Here is an 18,483-nt window from a genome sequence, read left to right as displayed (position 1 = left end):
ATTGCAGGTCCGACCTAAGCCTCTGTTTGCCGTTTGGAATACGAGTTCGACACGACACGAAACAGTTCAGTTCCAAGACGGATAAAGAAAGTTTTACGCGACCCTGAACACATGGCACGGCACCTAAACTATCTCACCTTGACCTCTCTTCCTTTTGTGAACGTCTGAACTTTCTTGTCTATGGCTTAGCTTAGACGTCACTCGTTCCTCGGGCCATCTGCTGATATTCTGCTACTACATAAAACTATTGACTCGCTTCGCCTATTAGTATCAGTATATATATTGTGCTGCTGTGGTTTGTGAGCTCCAGGGATGAAGTCGCCGCCGGGAACGACGATGGTGGCGGCTCTGGTGCATCTGCTGGTCGCCTTCAGCGCCGCCGTGTTGGCCGCTGCCGGCGGCGAGCAGCCGCTGTCGAAGATCGGCATCCACCGGGCCACCTTGGCGATCCATCCGGGCGCCTCCGTCGACGTCTCGCCGCTCCTCCTCGGCCTGCAGGTGAGCTTTCCCCACCATCGTTCGTTCTTCCCGCCCCGCGAGCACCATGCGCACGAGGTGCAGAGCTTGAGCATTTTGGTCCTATCCAGAATTAAATTTGGTCAATCAGCATCAGTACCAGTACCATTGTAGCTGCTGATAGATAGATAGATATCCAGTGAAACTCGAATTGACAGCATGACCGAGAAGAGAACGAAAGGGCCGCGTTTGACTGAAGCAGTCGATGCACTGTCAGATAAGATTAATCGGCTGCACCGCATTTGTTACAGGGGCAGGACCAAGAATGGGTGACCATCGGATTTAACAACCCCAAGCCGTCAAAGGATGACTGGATTGGGGTCTTTTCCCCTGCTAATTTCAGGTAAGATGCACATCTTGACTAGTGTGATTTCCCCTGGTATGACAGTTTATTCTTCTCTGCTTCTCGTTGCTGAATTTAAGGGCTTCATTAAGAGAGCAGAAAAGTTAGATGGATTGGGCACTTGCTCACTCACAGATTCCTTTGTTGGATTTATCAGTGACTCCATTTGCCCGTCGGAGAACCAATGGGTCGAGGCCCCCCTTTTGTGCACGGCTCCTATTAAGGTTGGTGTCATTCTCCGTGATTCTTCCTCCGTGTGTGACCTCGGATCATTTTTAACATATGCTGAATAATGAGGTATCATTTTTGGCAGTTCCAATATGCAAACTACACGACGGCCGACTATGCAAAGACTGGAAAGGGGTCCTTGAGGCTTCAGATAATTAATCAGAGGAGTGATATATCATTCGCATTGTTTTCTGGAGGCCTCTCAAATGTATGTACAGTTGCTTCTTGTTTGTTCATATAGGAGCTCAGATCTCTAGACTGAACTACAGGGTGTTGGAAGTTGAAACTGAACACCGTTCATTGTTTCTGGGGGAAAGAGTTGAAGAGTGATCACTCTGATTTTGTGCATGGTAGATTGATAGTCAATGCTGTTTTTTTTTCTGAGACCATGACTGTTAAATACTGTTTGTTCTAACATGGCTGTTTGCATCTTTTGTATATTAAATATAACAGCCGAAGCTTATTGCACGTTCAAATAGCATAACTTTCGCAAACCCGAAGGCTCCTGTGTACCCACGCCTGGCACAAGGAAAGTCCTGGGATGAAGTAAGTACCATTTCCTTAAATCTTTCATTAATGAATTGGTATAAACTGAACATTGTATATTGTGACCTATGGAGGAGAAAAGAACACCTCTCGCAAAAAAAAAAAAAGAGGAGAAAAGAACACCAAATGCAAATAGATGAGAAATCTAGCTTATTCCTTTGGCCATTTCTGTAATAAAAGCTATCGGCTAGCCAACAGAAAGGAGCTGGAATTTCATGGCGAGAGAAACAGGAATTTAATGTCTTTCAGATAGTTCTCATTTAGGGTAGTAGTTGTAGGTTTTATGTTCAGAATTGTTCTTTGTCGTTGAAGTTTCTTGAAGAAATATGTGCCTAGCACTTCTGTGAATTATACCGTACCATATTTTCAGGATCTTGATTGATGTTAAATGACTTGATGCTAGATGACAGTGACATGGACAAGTGGATACAGTACCAAGGAGGCTACACCGTTTGTTGAATGGGGCATACAGGGTCAAATCCAAATCCTTTCTCCTGCAGGCACCCTTACGTTCAGTCGCGACACTATGTGTGGTCAGTAATTCCTACCATATATACAGGAACTAACATCTTCATAAGGTCTGAAACAAAACAAAAGATTGTATTGAAAGAAGATTATAATTGCCGAACAGTTCTTATTGTTTATAGCATGGCATAGTTCTGAATGAAACACAGTTGACATAACTTCTGATTAACCCCATCAGGCATATGACATAGTGTTTTATTATGATTTTACAACAGGCCCGCCTGCTAGGACAGTTGGATGGCGTGATCCTGGTTTCATACATACAAGTTTCCTCAAGGACCTATGGCCTAATCTTAAGTAAATAAGTGTTCATAAGCTTGGCCTATTTGCACATGTGCTCCTATTATTAGCTATTCAATTGTACAAATGCAAGCACCTGGGAGATTTACAGATGAGTGCAAATTTCAGGTACACGTACAGGATTGGCCATTGGCTATTCAATGGTCAAATTGTTTGGGGTCATCAGAACAGCTTCAAAGCGCCTCCCTATCCTGGGGAGGATTCTTTGCAACGTGTTGTCATATTTGGAGATTTGGGCAAGGCGAGTTCTATGACACTTCACCAGTATGATTTCTGCGAATTTTAAAGTAAAATAAAGCTGTAAGAGCATGGGGTAGAATTATTAGATTACTGATTAGCCTATGGAAGTGTTGGCATGACAGAAGCCATTTTAGCATATGTTGATTTGTGGTCCATCTTATCTGCATTCAAGTTGAACTATGAATATATAATAAAAGAATGTGCATTTTATTGTTGTTAAGAATATCAGTCCTTTTTGTCAAATCCATGCTGTACTTAAAGTTAGGCTTAGCAAAAACCTGTTTTCTTCATATCATAAGTTTTACCATGTTGAGTTAAAGTAACAAGTACTAAAAAGTAAAATAAGAACATTAATTGTGGTCTACTTTTCGTAAATACAAGAGAAATAGTTAGGAAGAAATTGATGAGCTTATTTGTTCTGCCTGGCCTCAAAACTGACAATTGAACTTTTCGCTCAGGCCGAGATTGATGGCTCAAATGAATACAATGACTTTGAGCGTGGTTCGATCAACACTACTTACCAGCTAGTTAAGGACTTGAAGAATATCGATATGGTGATGCATATCGGAGACATCTGCTACGCCAGTGGTTATCTGTCACAGTGGGATCAGTTCACTGCACAAGTTGAACCCATTGCCTCTACTGTACCTTACATGGTGGCAAGGTACTCCAACTGAGTGAGACTGACAATAGAAAATGGGCTGAAAACAAGATGGAGCAAAGTAGGCTCCGTTCTTCTCTGATAATATTGATGATTTGTCTTTGCAGCGGTAACCACGAAAGAGACTGGCCTGGATCAGGCTCCTTTTATGGGACTCTGGACTCGGGCGGCGAATGCGGCGTGCCAGCTCAGAACATGTTCTATGTGCCAGCAGAGAACCGTGAGCAGTTCTGGTAGGCTGGCATTTCCTTCCCTGAATTTGTTCAGGATATGACATGAAACCTGAACATGTCTCCAATCACATTTGAAGCTCCTCATAGAGTCGGTACTCATGATCACCGATCCTTCGATCTTCTGTATAGGTACTCGACGGACTACGGGATGTTCCGGTTCTGCATAGCCAACACGGAGCTGGACTGGCGGCCAGGCACCGAGCAGTACAAGTTCATCGAGCACTGCTTGTCGTCCGTGGACCGGCAGAAGCAGCCGTGGCTCATCTTCCTCGCCCACCGCGTCCTGGGGTACTCGTCGGCCACCTTCTACGGCGCCGAAGGGACGACGGAGGAGCCCATGGGCAGGGAGAGCCTCCAGCTCCTCTGGCAGAAGTACAGGGTCGACATCGCCATGTACGGCCACGTCCACGGCTACGAGCGAACGTGCCCAGTATACGAGGTACGCAGCTAGCCTCCTCTGTGTCCATGGTTGTGGCCGTGGTGTCCTCACGCTAGCTCACGGCTGGGCCTTGCGAGAATGCAGAACGTGTGCGTGGCGAAGGGGTCGGACCGGTACAGCGGCGCGTTCACGGCGACGACGCACGTGGTGGTGGGCGGCGGCGGGGCGAGCCTGGCGGAGTACACGGCGGAGCGGGCGCGGTGGAGCCACGCGCAGGACCTGGACTACGGGTTCGCCAAGCTGACGGCCTTCAACCACACGACGCTGCTCATGGAGTACAAGCGGAGCAGGGACGGCAGCGTGCGCGACAGCTTCACCGTCTCGCGCGACTACCGCGACGTCCTCGCCTGCGGCGTCGACAACTGCGCCAGCACCACCATGGCGTCTTAGCACCGCTCTGTATGCTGCCGCTCGGTTGTGTTGGTTGTTGGATCGATGGACGCAATTTTGGTCTCGTGATGATACTTGGATAGATATGCAGTGTTGTTCATCGATGGCCGAGAAACCCATGCGGAGGTGTTTTGAATTTCGATGGCAATAGCAGGACAGCAGACGGAAAAACTCGTCATTAGAGCATCTCTTTTTTTTAAAAAATAAAAACTTTCAATTTATATTCATCAAACATCATGACAGTACATGTATCACCTAGCAACAACTACAAGCATTGGATGCGATTTTGCTCTCTCCAAACTTGGATAGACATGCAGTGTTCATCGATGACCGAGAAGCACATGCAGAGGTGTTTCGGATGTCGATGGCAATAGAAGGGCAGAAAGAAGAAACTCGTCAGGGCATCCCTAATCGATCCCCAAAGCTTGGCTGTCAAAAACTCGTCCCAAAACTTAGTTGGCGAAAATTCCCGGGCATTGGTATCTTGGGAGTGTGTTTTCTAGCCCATCCATGAAATTTAACTCAAATCATTTTTTTTTGCTATTTCTCTCATCCTTTGGCATGTATAATCCTCATTCAATTTCATTTTAACATCATATTTGGTCAGATCTTGATGTTTGAAATGCCTACATTTCAACTACATTCCAAATGTCAAGATTTTGATGCAAATGTAAACCAAAAAGCAACATAGTTCATCCAAAAGCATCTACATAGAAAAGTGACCAAACGTACCACATAGTTCTTAAATCAAGCACTCCCCACTACCACTGCTACTACAATAGTACAATGATTTTGGCATTTGGAAGCCGGGATCTCTCCACAAAGTAGCTCCCAACATTTCCTTTTTTTTTGTGGAGACAATGCTCCCAATATTTCCTGGTCGTCTCATCAATTCCTCTCGCCCTACGCACGTTTAGCCATTGAAGCACTAAGTGGGCCGGCCCATTGCGAGATAGCCAGACTACCTGCGAGCTATATTGTGTGGCAATTTTTCCGAATAATTTTATTTTATTTCAGTGGATTTTTTATTAAAAATACATCCAAACTTTTTGAAAAAGGTGTGAATCTTCAACAAAATGTTTACAAAAATAAAAGCGTTCGTGAATTAAAATTACATATTCAAAAAATGTTCATGAATGTTTTGAAGTGTTCCCATATTTTAAAATGGTCCCTTATTTAAAACAATTCATTAAAGTTATTCAATAACAACAAAAAATGTTCATGGATTTAATTTTTTTGCAAGTTTTCAAAAATATTCAAGATTTTTTTAAATGCCCCCGAGCTGAAAAGTGTGCCCAGATTTAGTATTGACGAATTAAAAAAATATTTCCGAATTTTAATACATCTTCGAAAATTTGAAACATATTCCTATATCTATACGAATATAAAAAGACCCAAAGGGGCAGATCCAATTAATCTCGACCATCAAATCATGTCAATCCAACGACCTAGACTACTTCAATGTCGAGCGCTCAACACGTTTAGCGTGCAGTTAATTTCATTCTAAAAATAGTGCTAATCACATAATAACACGCAAATAATATCTTACTTAATATCCGCGTGCATTTAATATACTTCCAAATTAACGTGCATTGCACGTACACATTGACTAGTTGAAAGAAAGTTCCTAAATTACAATAGATGTTCGTGGATTTGTAAAATGTTCTCAGATTTTTTAAAATGTTCAAGAATATAAAAATGTAATAAGAAAAAATAAACAAAAATAAAAGACTATAAAACCAACAAAGAAAAACACACAGTAATAGGGTCCATGGAATGTTGTAGAACCTTCCCAAAACTGATAGGAAAGAACACAAAAAAAAACCCTGCAATGGGTCAACCCATATAGTGTTATTATTTTTGCATCTCTATAAAATACTCCTCCAAAACAAATCTAGCGTTTGTGCCTCTCGCCAGCGCCGCCGCAGGTCCGCCTCGTCTCCAGTAGCCTTAGGGCCATGGGGGCGCGGTGGATCTTGGCAAGGGCCGGCGGGAGGGCTTTGTTGTTAGTTCTTTCTTTGAATTTTATTAGGGTTTGTGTCCTGCTCAGAAAGACGAGACGGCGGCGGCTCCCGAAGATGGAATAAAGGTCTCCCCGCCTAGCCCCCGTTTTGATGGTGCGTCTAGCATCGTTGGTAGGCGTGTGGAGGTGTGTCTCCGGCGAATCTATCCTCGGTGGATTTGCTCGGATCTGGTTGTTGTTCGTCTATGTTCGTGTGCCTTCAGGTTGAATCCTTTCGATCTACATTATTCTTCATCGGCGACGGTTGTTGTTCTGGTGCGCTGGTCCTATGGGGTCTTAGCACGACGATTTTCCGACTGTCTACTACAACAAGTTGTGCCCGACTCCGACGAGGGAGGGGCGATGACGACGGCATGCCTTCGGCTCGCTTCAGTGTTTGTAGTCGTTGCTAGGTGATATACGAATCTGGATGCAATTTTTATTATTTCTGATGTTTGTTGTACTGTCATAATTGAAGATGAATAGAACCGAAGCTTTCTCACAAAAAAACCCATATAGTGTGCGCTAGCGCTCGGGGGGTGCGTATATGCGATGTATCCACGAAAAGTTCATTCTGCACCCCGAGCTCATATGCTCCCGCATGAACAGTAAGACCGAAAAGAAATCGAAAAAAATTCAAAAAATTCCAATTTTTTTTGGGAGAAACATTGACAAAAGTTCTAAGTGCCTGCAAAAATTCATCATGAAATCACATTCCTGTAAGGCGTGGCAAAAAAAAAACAAATTCAGTGCTTCAAAATGTGTTTGAAAGTAGCTTTTTCAGAGTACTATTTTTGTTTTTTTGCCACGCCTTCTAGGAATGTGATTTCATGACGAATTTTTGCAGGCACTTAAAACTTTTGTCAATGTTTCTCTTAAAAAAATTGGAATTTTTTAATTTTTTTTTCGATTTTACTGTTCATGCGGGAGCATATGAGCTCGGGTGCAGATTAGCCGCACTCATCCACGAAAAGTTACTCTCTGAATAGAAAACAAACACGGAGTAAGAAAAAACGTGTGCCCATCTCTTACTCTCTGGGATTCTTTGCCTTTGACACTAAGGGCGGTAGACCAGGTACAAATTAAACTGGTGGCTCTGTAGATAACCTCTAAAATTTTGAAAGATTAGATGTGTTGAAACAAGGTAATTACGGCGATGCCATAATGTCCGCGCCAAAGCACAAACAGCGACACGTAATATGTGGCACTGTCAACGCTGTATGTACTGTCAACGTCAGCCATTAGCACTATAGCAGTATGCCACTGTGATTGTTGGGCGAACAAAAACTTCACGCGAGTGCATGTGCACGTCGCCAACAGTACCGCCCAATCACAAATAAAAGTAATGATGTTTGTAACATGTAATGTAACAGTGCATATAAAATAGTAACCCTTCCACCATTTTTTCTTTTTTGCGGGTAGTAACCCTTCCGCCATTATTAAGGTATAGAGAAGGAAAAGTCTCCACAAGCTTTTGGCGGAGAAAGGCAGAGGACGTGGGACCTGGAGTGCAGATTAATTATGTGGGCTCGTATACTACTACTACTACTAAACTAGGACCAGCCATCATACTGATAACTAGCGACTTCACTCGTTTTCCTTGGCAATCGCCATTCTTCCCATTTCCGGGTAGCTAGCCATCACCATCCTGGATCAACTTTTTATGTTAACTGGAGTGGATGCCATCCTAGATCGCCTGATTAGCCAGTGTCGCCATCGGCTGAGGTGGATCCGGCGAGACGAGAAGCTTTTCAGGCTTTATTTCCACGACTGTGACCGTCGATCCAATCAGGCCGGAGCTCGCGCCTCGCCGGGCCGCCCACAAAAGCCCCGTTCGTCCGACGACTCCCCTTCCCTTTGCCAGCCAGCCATCGCTCCTGCGTGCGAGACATGGACGCGTCGCCGCCCAGCCCCACCGGGATCCTCCTGCCCCACCGCACCCGCGGGCTGACGTCGTGGCGATGCGACCCGTGACGGATCGACACGTCGTCGGCGGCGGCGTCAAGTGGGGCAACTTGCCTCGCCACTTGCCGGCGTCAAGTGGGGCAACTTGCCTCGCCACTTGCCGTTGGGCCACCCTGTAGGCGCCTTTAACTGTTGGGGAAACGTGGCGCGGTCGGCGCCGGCGGCACACCTGGCGCGTCCGGCAACTTGGAGGGAGGGAGGAGTACCCGGTGGTGGGCCGAAGGCGGTGGCCTTTTGGCGATCCTGCCGAGTACGTGGGGCCGCCATGCGCGTGGCTACGGTGCTGCTCGCTCAGTCGTTCTCGTCCGGGTGTGAATAGATTGGCGGAGGGGTGTACGCGGGGGGTGCAAGCTGGGGCGATCTGGTGCGCTGGCCTTCGCATGGTTGGTTCTCGCGACCGTGTGCTTTCCTGCCGAGATCTGGCTGTGCAATTCCGTTTTCACGACAGATTTCAGCCTTTCTCCTATGCTATCACACACTGATCAAGTGTACTTACGTGGTTTCTAAAAATATATGTGTACTTAGAGCCACTTCAACGCGCCGACTCAGACGGACGCGTGCTTTGTTCGTCTTTTGACCGCTTGAGTCGGTCAAGCGGACATTCGTGTCTGCTTTTTCATTTAGATCGACAGGTACACTCAACGGATGGTAGACCCAAATCTACGAGCGGCTATAAAAAAACTTCGTACATACGCAGGCGAAAAATAAGTTTGAATTGACAGCTCAAGCTTCCGGCCAAAGTTCACTTAAATATTAATAAAACTAAAAAAAATATGCGTCATCAGCGTGCTGCCCTACGTGTCAACGTCCTCCTCCCCGGGACCAGTGAGATCGATGAACGCCGGCGCCGGCCCAGCCTAGGTGAGAGAGTCCTGGACTAGGGGGTCCTCGGGCTGCCTGGCAACCTCTTACGGGCCGGACATGTGGGTCGTTCTGTGACTATTGCTGGAAGGCCGAGCTATAAGGCGACTCCGTATTCGGAAAGGAAACCTCGAAGCCTTGATGTGTCCTCCAAGTCAAGATGGAAGAATCGACATGTTTGTTCTATGATGATAACCGACCATGTGTAACCCTAGGTACCCCTGGTGTCTTTATAAACCAGAGGGTTTATTCCGTAGAGGCTAGAAGAACCATCCTTCTACTCATCTAGGGTTTAGTTCATCTGATCTCGTAGTAGATCGACTCTATAATCATCATACACCCATCAATATAATCAATCAGGATGTAGGGTTTTACCTCTTAGGGAGGGCCCGAACCCAGGTAAATATTGTCCATATGTTTCCTGTTCCCCATTGATCCAAGATCCACAACTCGGACCCCCTACTCGAGATCCGCTGGTTTTGACATCGACATTGGTGCTTTCAATGAGAGTTCCGCTATGGGATCGCCGAAGGATCAATGGCTCGCCTAGTCATCGGCGATGGCATCCGCACCGGGGACATCTTCATCCCCGACCAACTTTTCACGTTCGGCAGCGTCGTTCTGCACACAAATTCGACTGGCATCTGGACCAAATCGACAGTTTCGCCCCTGAATAGGGAATCAGGTTCGACGGCCTAGAGTACGTCACTGACGCCCGGGGCGATCTTATCTTTGCTGGGTTCTCAGCTTCACCTAAGGAACCTGCAAATCCCGAAGCTTCAACTTCGGACCCTCTTCCTCACCCCGCCTCCGGGGCGATCTTCACTTTGGATCCAAACTTGAGCTCGAATCCGACCCCTGAATTTGGAAACTAGGAGTCAGCCCTGCCTGATAATGCCCTCTATGCGGTCACATCGGAGGCTAACTCCGAAAGGCGCCACAAGACGAATCTGGCCGACCTCTCGCTGTTAAACAAGACACTAGATTAGATCCAGTCAATAAGCATCATAGACAGACTATCTTCGGCCCATGATCAGGTCAGACCAGATGCGGGCCACATGGAATTTTACGTCCCATCCACCACCCACTTGGTAGCCACTATCGAGGATTTAACCGATATGCTGGACTACGCCTCTGAGAAGGCCGAGGACATGGAAGAGGACATCGACGCCATGGCCTATAGGGCAAACTCCCCAACGACTCCCAACACCGGAAAATGGACTACCACTTCCACATACAACGTCTACATGCTGGACACCCCAACGATAAGGGCGATGACACCATTGGGAAGAACGACGACAACACCCCCAGAAAGAATGGCGATAAGCCCGACGAGGAGCCGCCCAAACATCGACGTCAGCGCAGATAATCCAAGGGGCGTAAGGGTAGGGAAAGCAACATGGGTACCGAAGAAAATGACACCCTGGACAACATGGAAGACCTTGCCGGCCCCGTTGCCCCCGAGCAACACCTCAATGGCTCAGAGGGACACTAGGACCAGTATAAGCCCGAGGACCTCCATGACTCCGGGGACAACAACTACCTTCCCCTATACGAAGAGGCGGTCAGCCTTGAAGTCGAGGATTTCATCGTCCCCGAAGACCCGCTGGATCAAGAACGGTTCAAGCGACGACTTATAGCCACTGCCCGAAGGCTGAAGAAGAAGCGGAAGCAGTTGAAAGCTGAGCAGGATACCCTCAGTGATAGATTAAAGTCCTAGTTGCCGAAGAGGGCTATGACATTGGATGCCAGGACCAAAACATAAGCTACCCACGACGACGTATGCTCCCAGAATTCGACGACGAGGCCCTTGAGCCCACATCCCCAAGACGTACTCAGGCCAACCAGCCAGACCGCCCCCTAGAGGATGGGACATGAAGGTTGGAGAAGCCGAGCATCTACCCGCTCCCCCTCGCAGAAGAGGCAAGGAGCCAACGCAGCCAGAAGACCCATATGACCTTTGACACGACTTAACCACCAAAGCAGGCCAGACAAGATCCATCTGCGGATCTGGAGGGCACACCCTCACTGGACGGGGCGGATACCAAGCCTGGCATGATAGAAACGACAGAACCCAGGAGCAGCATCGTGTTCGGATGACAGCTGATCTCCGGCATGATGTGGCCCGGGTCAGGGGGGCCACACACCCAACGTGTTTAACAAATGAAGTGATGCAACATCAGTTCCTTGAAGGGTTTAAACTCATGAACATTGAATAATATGACGGGACAACAAACCCAACCATGTGGATCGAAGACTTTCTTCTCCACATTCACATGGCCCGAGAGACGACCTCCATGCCATCAAGTACTTACCACTAAAGCTCAAAGGACCGGCCAGACACTGGTTGAACAACTGAAAGCGCAGGTTATCCCCCAAGGGGGGGGGGGGTGAATGGGAGATTATTAGAAAATCATCAAACTTTGAAGAGTTTAACGAAGATCAAAGTGAAGAAATAGAAAAGCAAGGTAAACTAAGTCATCATAGAATCATAGTACATGCAATCAGGATACGTAAGAGTGAAAACATGCAATCATACAATCATACAAGCATGAAGAATATGAACCGAGGAAATGAAAGATAGCGTGACAAAATTCTTCACTTCAAATTCGTTAGAGGATAGATCACAAATTCTTTAGTAGTGGAATAATGTAAGAGAGGGTGAGGAATTTGAAACCAGGTTGGCCCAGTGAAGATAATGGAATTTGGTAGACCAGTTCCAATTGCCGTATCAATTGTACGTCTGGTTGAGGCGGCTGAGCCACAACTCAGAGGACACATAGTCCTCACTGTATTCCTCTTGAGCTGAGGCCTATAGACCTCACCCAATCACTCGTGGTAAGTCTTCAACGTAGACTTCGAAAACCTTCACAGACTAGTTCACCGGCAGACCACAATGACTCTTGGTGTACTTAGAACTTGACGTCTAACCGTCTAGAAGAATGATAGTCTTCAAAATTAACAGGCGTCAAATCAAACATATCAATCTCTTTAGTGATGCTTGGCTCTGGGTTTTTCCTCACTTAGGATTCTCTCAAAGTTATCAGAGGACGGGTTGCTCTCTTATGACAAGTGTCAAGTTCTCTCAGAGCAGCCAACCGACTAGTGGTTATGGGGGGAGGGGGGGCTATTTATAGCTAGGGGCACCCGGCATGAAATGCCATAAATGCCCTTCTCTAATTCGATCATTTTCAAGATAAGGATCCACTCAACAGCTGGCACGCGGTGTAGCAACGGCCGGAATTTGAACTCCCAAATTTGTTGGGGCACTCAATTTCCTCTTGTTTAGGCAGATCACACTAGAGAACTCCTAACTCCTCAGCGTGAACAAATTCGTCAGCGACCAGATGTACTTTGTCATTGTCGCTAGCAAATGCGTCAGCTGTACTGGAGATTTCCAACGGCTTCACTCAAAGCGGCTTTTCTGTATGGGGTTGAATAGGTTCGAGCATCACTTTGGAAATGTGAAATATGTTTCTCCTAGACCCCCTTTAACATTATTGTTTTTCCTATGACTCAAATAAGAAGAAAGAAACTATGAAAACCAAATTCTTCAAGCTTCAATGTCTTCGCATCAATTTCTTCAAAGGCTGTACCAATTTTATCACGAAATTCTTCACTTGAAGAAATCCATTTTTAGAGGTCGTCTTCCATGTGTTAAACCAAAATCTTCAGGGACTATATCGAAGGAAATATGCCCTAGAGGCAATAATAAAGTTATTATTTATTTCCTTATATCATGATAAATGTTTATTATTCATGCTAGAATTATATTAACCGGAAACATAATACATGTGTGAATACATAGACAAACATATAGTCACTAGTATGCCTCTACTTGACTAGCTCATTAATCAAAGATGGTTATGTTTCCTAACCATAGACATGTGTTGTCATTTGATTAATGGGATCACATCATTAGGAGAATGATGTGATTGGCATGACCCATTCCGTTAGCCTAGCACTTGATCGTTTAGTATGTTGCTATTGCTTTCTTCATGACTTATACATGTTCCTGTAACTATGAGATTATGCAACTCCCGTTTACCAGAGGAACACTTTGGGTGCTACCAAATGTCACAACGTAACTGGGTGATTATAAAGGAGTACTACAGGTGTCTCCAAAGGTACATGTTGGGTTGGCGTATTTCGAGATTAGGTTTTGTCACTCCGATTGTCGGAGAGGTATCTCTGGGCCCTCTCGATAATGCACATCACTATAAGCCTTGCAAGCAATGTGACTAATGAGTTAGTTGCGGGATGATGCATTATGTAACGAGTAAAGAGACTTGCCGGTAACGAGATTGAACTAGGTATTGGATACCGACGATCGAATCTCGGGCAAGTAACATACCGATGACAAAGGGAACAAAGTATGTTGTTATGCGGTTTGACCGATAAAGATCTTCGTAGAATATGTAGGAGCCAATATGGGCATCCAGGTTCCGCTATTGGTTATTGACCAAGAATAGTTCTAGGTCATGTCTACATAGTTCTTGAACCCGTAGGGTCCGCACGCTTAAGGTTTCGATGACAGTTATATTATGAGTTTATGAGTTTTGATGTACCGAAGGAGTTCGGAGTCTCGGATGAGATCGGGGACATGACGAGGAGTCTTGAAATGGTCGAGACGTAAAGATCGATATATTGGACGACTATATTCGGAGTTCGGAAAGGTTCCGAGTGATTCGGGTATTTATCGAAGTACCGGAGAGTTACGGAAATTCGCCGGGGAGAAGTTTTGGGCCTTATTGGGCCATACGGGAAAGAGAGAGGGGCTGCCTTGGGCAGGCCGCGCCCCCCCAAAGCCTAGTCCGAATTGGACTAGGGGGAGGGGCCGCACCCCCTCCTTCCTTCCCTTCTCTCTTCCCTTTCCTTCTCTCCTACTCCTACTACATGGAAGGGCTCCTAGTTCTACTAGGAAAGGGGGAATCCTACTCCCGGTGGGAGTAGGAATCCCCTAGGGCGCGCCATAGAGAGGGCCGGCCCTCCCCCTCCACTCCTTTATATACGGGGGCAGGGGGCACCCCAAAGAAACACAAGTTGATCTAAGGATCGTTCCTTAGCCGTGTGCGGTGCCCCCCTCCACCATATTCCACCTCGGTCATATCGTCGCGGAGTTTAGGCGAAGCCCTGCGCCGGTAGAGCATCATCATCATCACCACGCTATCGTGCTGATGGAACTCATCCCCGACACTTTGCTGGATCGGAGTCCGGGGATCGTCATCGAGCTGAACGTGTGCTGAACTCGGAGGTGCCGTACGTTCGGTACTTGGATCGGTCGGATCGTGAAGACGTACGACTACATCAACCGCGTTGTCATAACGCTTCCGCTTACGGTCTACGAGGGTACGTGGACAACACTCTGCCCTCTCGTTGCTATGCCATCACCATGATCTTGCGTGTGCGTAGGAATTTTTTTGAAATTACTACGTTCCCCAACAGTGGCATCCGAGCCAAGGTTTTATGCATTGATATTATATGCACGAGTAGAACACAAGTGAGTTGTGGGCGATACAAGTCATACTGCTTACCAGCATGTCATACTTTGGTTCGGCGGTATTGTTGGATGAAGCGGCCCGGACCGACATTACGTGTACGCTTACGCGAGACTGGTTTTACCGCCGTGCTTTGCACACAGGTGACTAGCGGGTGTCTGTTTCTCCAACTTTAGTTGAACCGAGTGTGGCTACGCCCGGTCCTTGCGAAGGTTAAAACAACACTAACTTGACGAACTATCGTTGTGGTTTTGATGCGTAGGTAAGAACGGTTCTTGCTAAGCCCGTAGCAGCCACGTAAAATTTGCAACAACAAAGTAGAGGACGTCTAACTTGTTTTTGCAGGGCATGTTGTGATGTGATATGGTCGTGATGCTATATTTTATTGTATGAGATGATCATGTTTTGTAACCGAAGTTATCGGCAACTGGCAGGAGCCATATGGTTGTCGCTTTATTGTATGAAATGCAAACGCTCTGTAATTGCTTTACTTTATCACTAAGCGGTAGCGATAGTCGTAGAAGCAATAGATGGCGTAACGACAACGATGCTACGATGGAGATCAAGGTGTCGCGCCGGTGACGATGGTGATCACGACGGTGCTTCAAAGATGGAGATCACAAGCACAAGATGATGATGGCCATATCATATCACTTATATTGATTGCATGTGATGTTTATCCTTTATGCATCTTATCTTGCTTTGATTGACGGTAGCATTTTAAGATGATCTCTCACTAATTATCAAGAAGTGTTCTCCCTGAGTATGCACCGTTGCGAAAGTTCTTCGTGCTGAGACACCACGTGATGATCGGGTGTGATAGGCTCTACGTTCAAATACAACGGGTGCAAAACAGTTGCACACGCGGAATATTCAGGTTAAACTTGACGAGCCTAGCATATACAGATATGGCCTCGGAACACGGAGACCGAAAGGTCGAGCGTGAATCATATAGTAGATATGATCAACATATTGATGTTCACCGTTGAAACTACTCCATCTCACGTGATGATCGGACATGGTGTAGTTGATATGGATCACGTAATCACTTAGAGGATTAGAGGGATGTCTTCTAAGTGGGAGTTCTTAAGTAATATGATTAATTGAACTTTAATTTATCATGAACTTAGTCCTGGTAGTATTTTGCAAATTATGTTGTAGATCAATAGCTTGCGTTGTTGCTTTCATATGTTTATTTTTTTATGTTCCTAGAGAAAATTGTGTTGAAAGATGTTAGTAGCAATGATGCGGATTGGATCCGTGATCTGAGGTTTATCCTCATTGCTGCACAGAAGAATTATGTCCTTAATGCACCGCTAGGTGACAGACCTATTGCAGGAGCAGAAGCAGACGTTATGAACGTTTGGCTAGCTCAATATGATGACTACTTGATAGTTTTGTGCACCATGCTTTATGGCTTAGAATCGGGACTTCAAAAACGTTTTGAACGTCATGGACCATATGAGATGTTCCAGGAGTTGAAGTTAATATTTCAAGAAAATACCCGAGTTGAGAGATATGAAGTCTCCAACAAGTTCTATAGCTAAAAGATGGAGGAGAATCGCTCAACTAGCGAGCATGTGCTCAGATTGTCTGGGTACTACAATCGCTTGAATCAAGTGGGAGTTAATCTTCCAGATAAGATAGTGATTGACAGAATTCTCTAGTCACGACCACCAAGTTAGTAGAACTTTGTGATGAACTATAATGCAAGGGATGACGAAAACGATTCCCGAGCTCTTCGTGATGCTAAAATCGACGAAGGTAGAAATCAAAAAAAGAGCATCAAGTGTTGATGATTGACAAGACCACTAGTTTCAAGAAAAGGGCGAAGGGAAAGAAAGGGAACTTCAAGCAGAATGGCAAGCAAATTGTCACTCCCGCGAAGAAGCCCAAAGCTGGACCAAAGCCTGAAACTGAGTGATTATACTGCAAAGGAAATGGTCACTAGAAGCGGAAATGCCTTGAATATTTGGTGGATAAGAAGGATGGCAAAGTGAACAAGGGTATATTTGATATACAGGTTATTGATGTGTACCTTACTAGTGTTTATAGTAGCCCCCTGAGTATTTGATACTTGTTCGGTTGCTAAATATTAGTAACTCAAAACAGGAGTTACAGAATAAACAGAGACTAGTTGAGGGTGAAGTGACGATGTGTGTTGGAAATAGTTCCAAGATTGATATGATCATCATCACACTCTCCCTACACTTTCGAGATTTGTGTAGAACCTAAATAAATGTTATTTGGCGTTTGCGTTGAGCATGAATATGATTTGATCATGTTTATTGCAATACGGTTATTCATTTAAAATCAGAGAATAATTGTTGTTCTGTTTACATGAATAAAACCTTCAATGGTCATACACCCAATGAAAATAGTTTGTTGGATCTCGATCGTAGTGATACACATATTCATAATATTGATGCCAAAAGATGCAAAGTTAATAATGATAGTGCAACTTATTTGTGGCACTGCCGTTTGGGTCATATCGGTGTAAAGCGCATGAAGAAACTCCATAAAGATGGATTTTCGGAATCACTTGGTTATGAATCATTTGATGCTTGCGAACCGTGCCTTTTGGGTAAGATGACTAAAACTCCGTTCTTCGGAACAATGGAACGAGCTACTGACTTGTTGGAAATAATACATACCGATGTATGTGATCCAATGAGTGTTGATGCTCGTGGCAAGTATCGTTATTTTCTGACCTTCACAAGATGATTTGAGCAGATATGGGTATATCTACTTGATGAGACATAAGTCTGAAATAATTGAAAGGTTCAAAGAATTTCAGAGTGAAGTGGAAAAATCATCGTAAAAAGAAAATAAAGTTTCTGCTATCTGATCGCGGAGACGAATATTTGAGTTACGAGTTTGGTCTTCAATTAAAATAATGTGGAATAGTTTCACAGCTCACGCCACCTGGAACACCACAACGTTATGGTGTGTCCGAACGTCGTAACCACACTTTATTGGATATGGTGCGATCTATGATGTCTCTTATTGATTTACCATTATCGTTTTGGGGTTATGCATTAGAGACAACTGCATTCACGTTAAAAGGGCACCATCTAAATCCGTTGAGACGACACTATATGAACTGTGGTTAAGCAAGAAACCCAAGTTGTCATTTTTTAAAGTTTAGGGCTACGATGCTTATATGAAAAAGTTTCATCCTGATAAGCTCAAACCCAAATCGGAGAAGTGCGTCTTCATAGAATACCCAAAGGAAACTGTTGGGTACACCTTCTATCACAGATCTGAAGGCAAAACATTCGTTGCCAAGAATGGATCCTTTCTAGAGAAGAAGTTTCTCTCGAAAGAAGTGAGTGGGAGGAAAGTAGAACTTGATGAGGTAACTGTACCTGCTCCCTTATTGGAATTAGTTCATCACAGAAATCTGTTCCTGTGACTACTACACCAATCAGTGAGGAAGTTAATGATGATGATCATGAAACTTCAGATTAAGTTACTATAGAACCTCGTAGGTCTTCCAGAGTAAGATCCGCACCAGAGTGGTATGGTAATCCTGTTCTGGAAGTTATGTTACTAGACCATGACGAACCTACGAACTATGAAGAAGCGATGGTGAGCCCAGATTCCGCAAAATGGCTTGAGGCCATGAGATCTGAGATGAGATCCATGTATGAAAACAAAGTATGGACTTTGATTGACTTGCCCAATGATCAGCGAGACATTGAGATTAAATGGATCTTCAAGAGGAAGACGGACG

General features: G+C 45.3%; 1 protein-coding gene across 1 annotated transcript; it reads left to right on the top strand.

Annotated features, from left to right (window-relative positions):
* The first annotated feature begins 132 nt into the window (after positions 1–132).
* On the top strand, positions 133–4,599 carry LOC123092978 (probable inactive purple acid phosphatase 1). The gene is made up of 12 exons (XM_044514851.1): positions 133–498; positions 768–859; positions 1,017–1,083; positions 1,173–1,295; positions 1,541–1,633; positions 2,037–2,166; positions 2,374–2,455; positions 2,567–2,699; positions 3,157–3,362; positions 3,467–3,592; positions 3,722–4,031; positions 4,116–4,599. The coding sequence occupies exons 1-12, from the start codon at positions 313–315 to the stop codon at positions 4,419–4,421; spliced, it is 1,854 nt and encodes a 617-aa protein (XP_044370786.1). The 5' UTR covers positions 133–312; the 3' UTR covers positions 4,422–4,599.
* The last annotated feature ends 13,884 nt before the right edge of the window (positions 4,600–18,483 follow it).

Source organism: Triticum aestivum, chromosome 4B (assembly GCF_018294505.1).
Source record: "Triticum aestivum cultivar Chinese Spring chromosome 4B, IWGSC CS RefSeq v2.1, whole genome shotgun sequence".
NCBI lineage: Eukaryota > Viridiplantae > Streptophyta > Magnoliopsida > Poales > Poaceae > Triticum > Triticum aestivum.
Note: the sequence above shows the minus strand (reverse complement) of the source record. Positions and strands in the feature narration are given on the sequence as shown.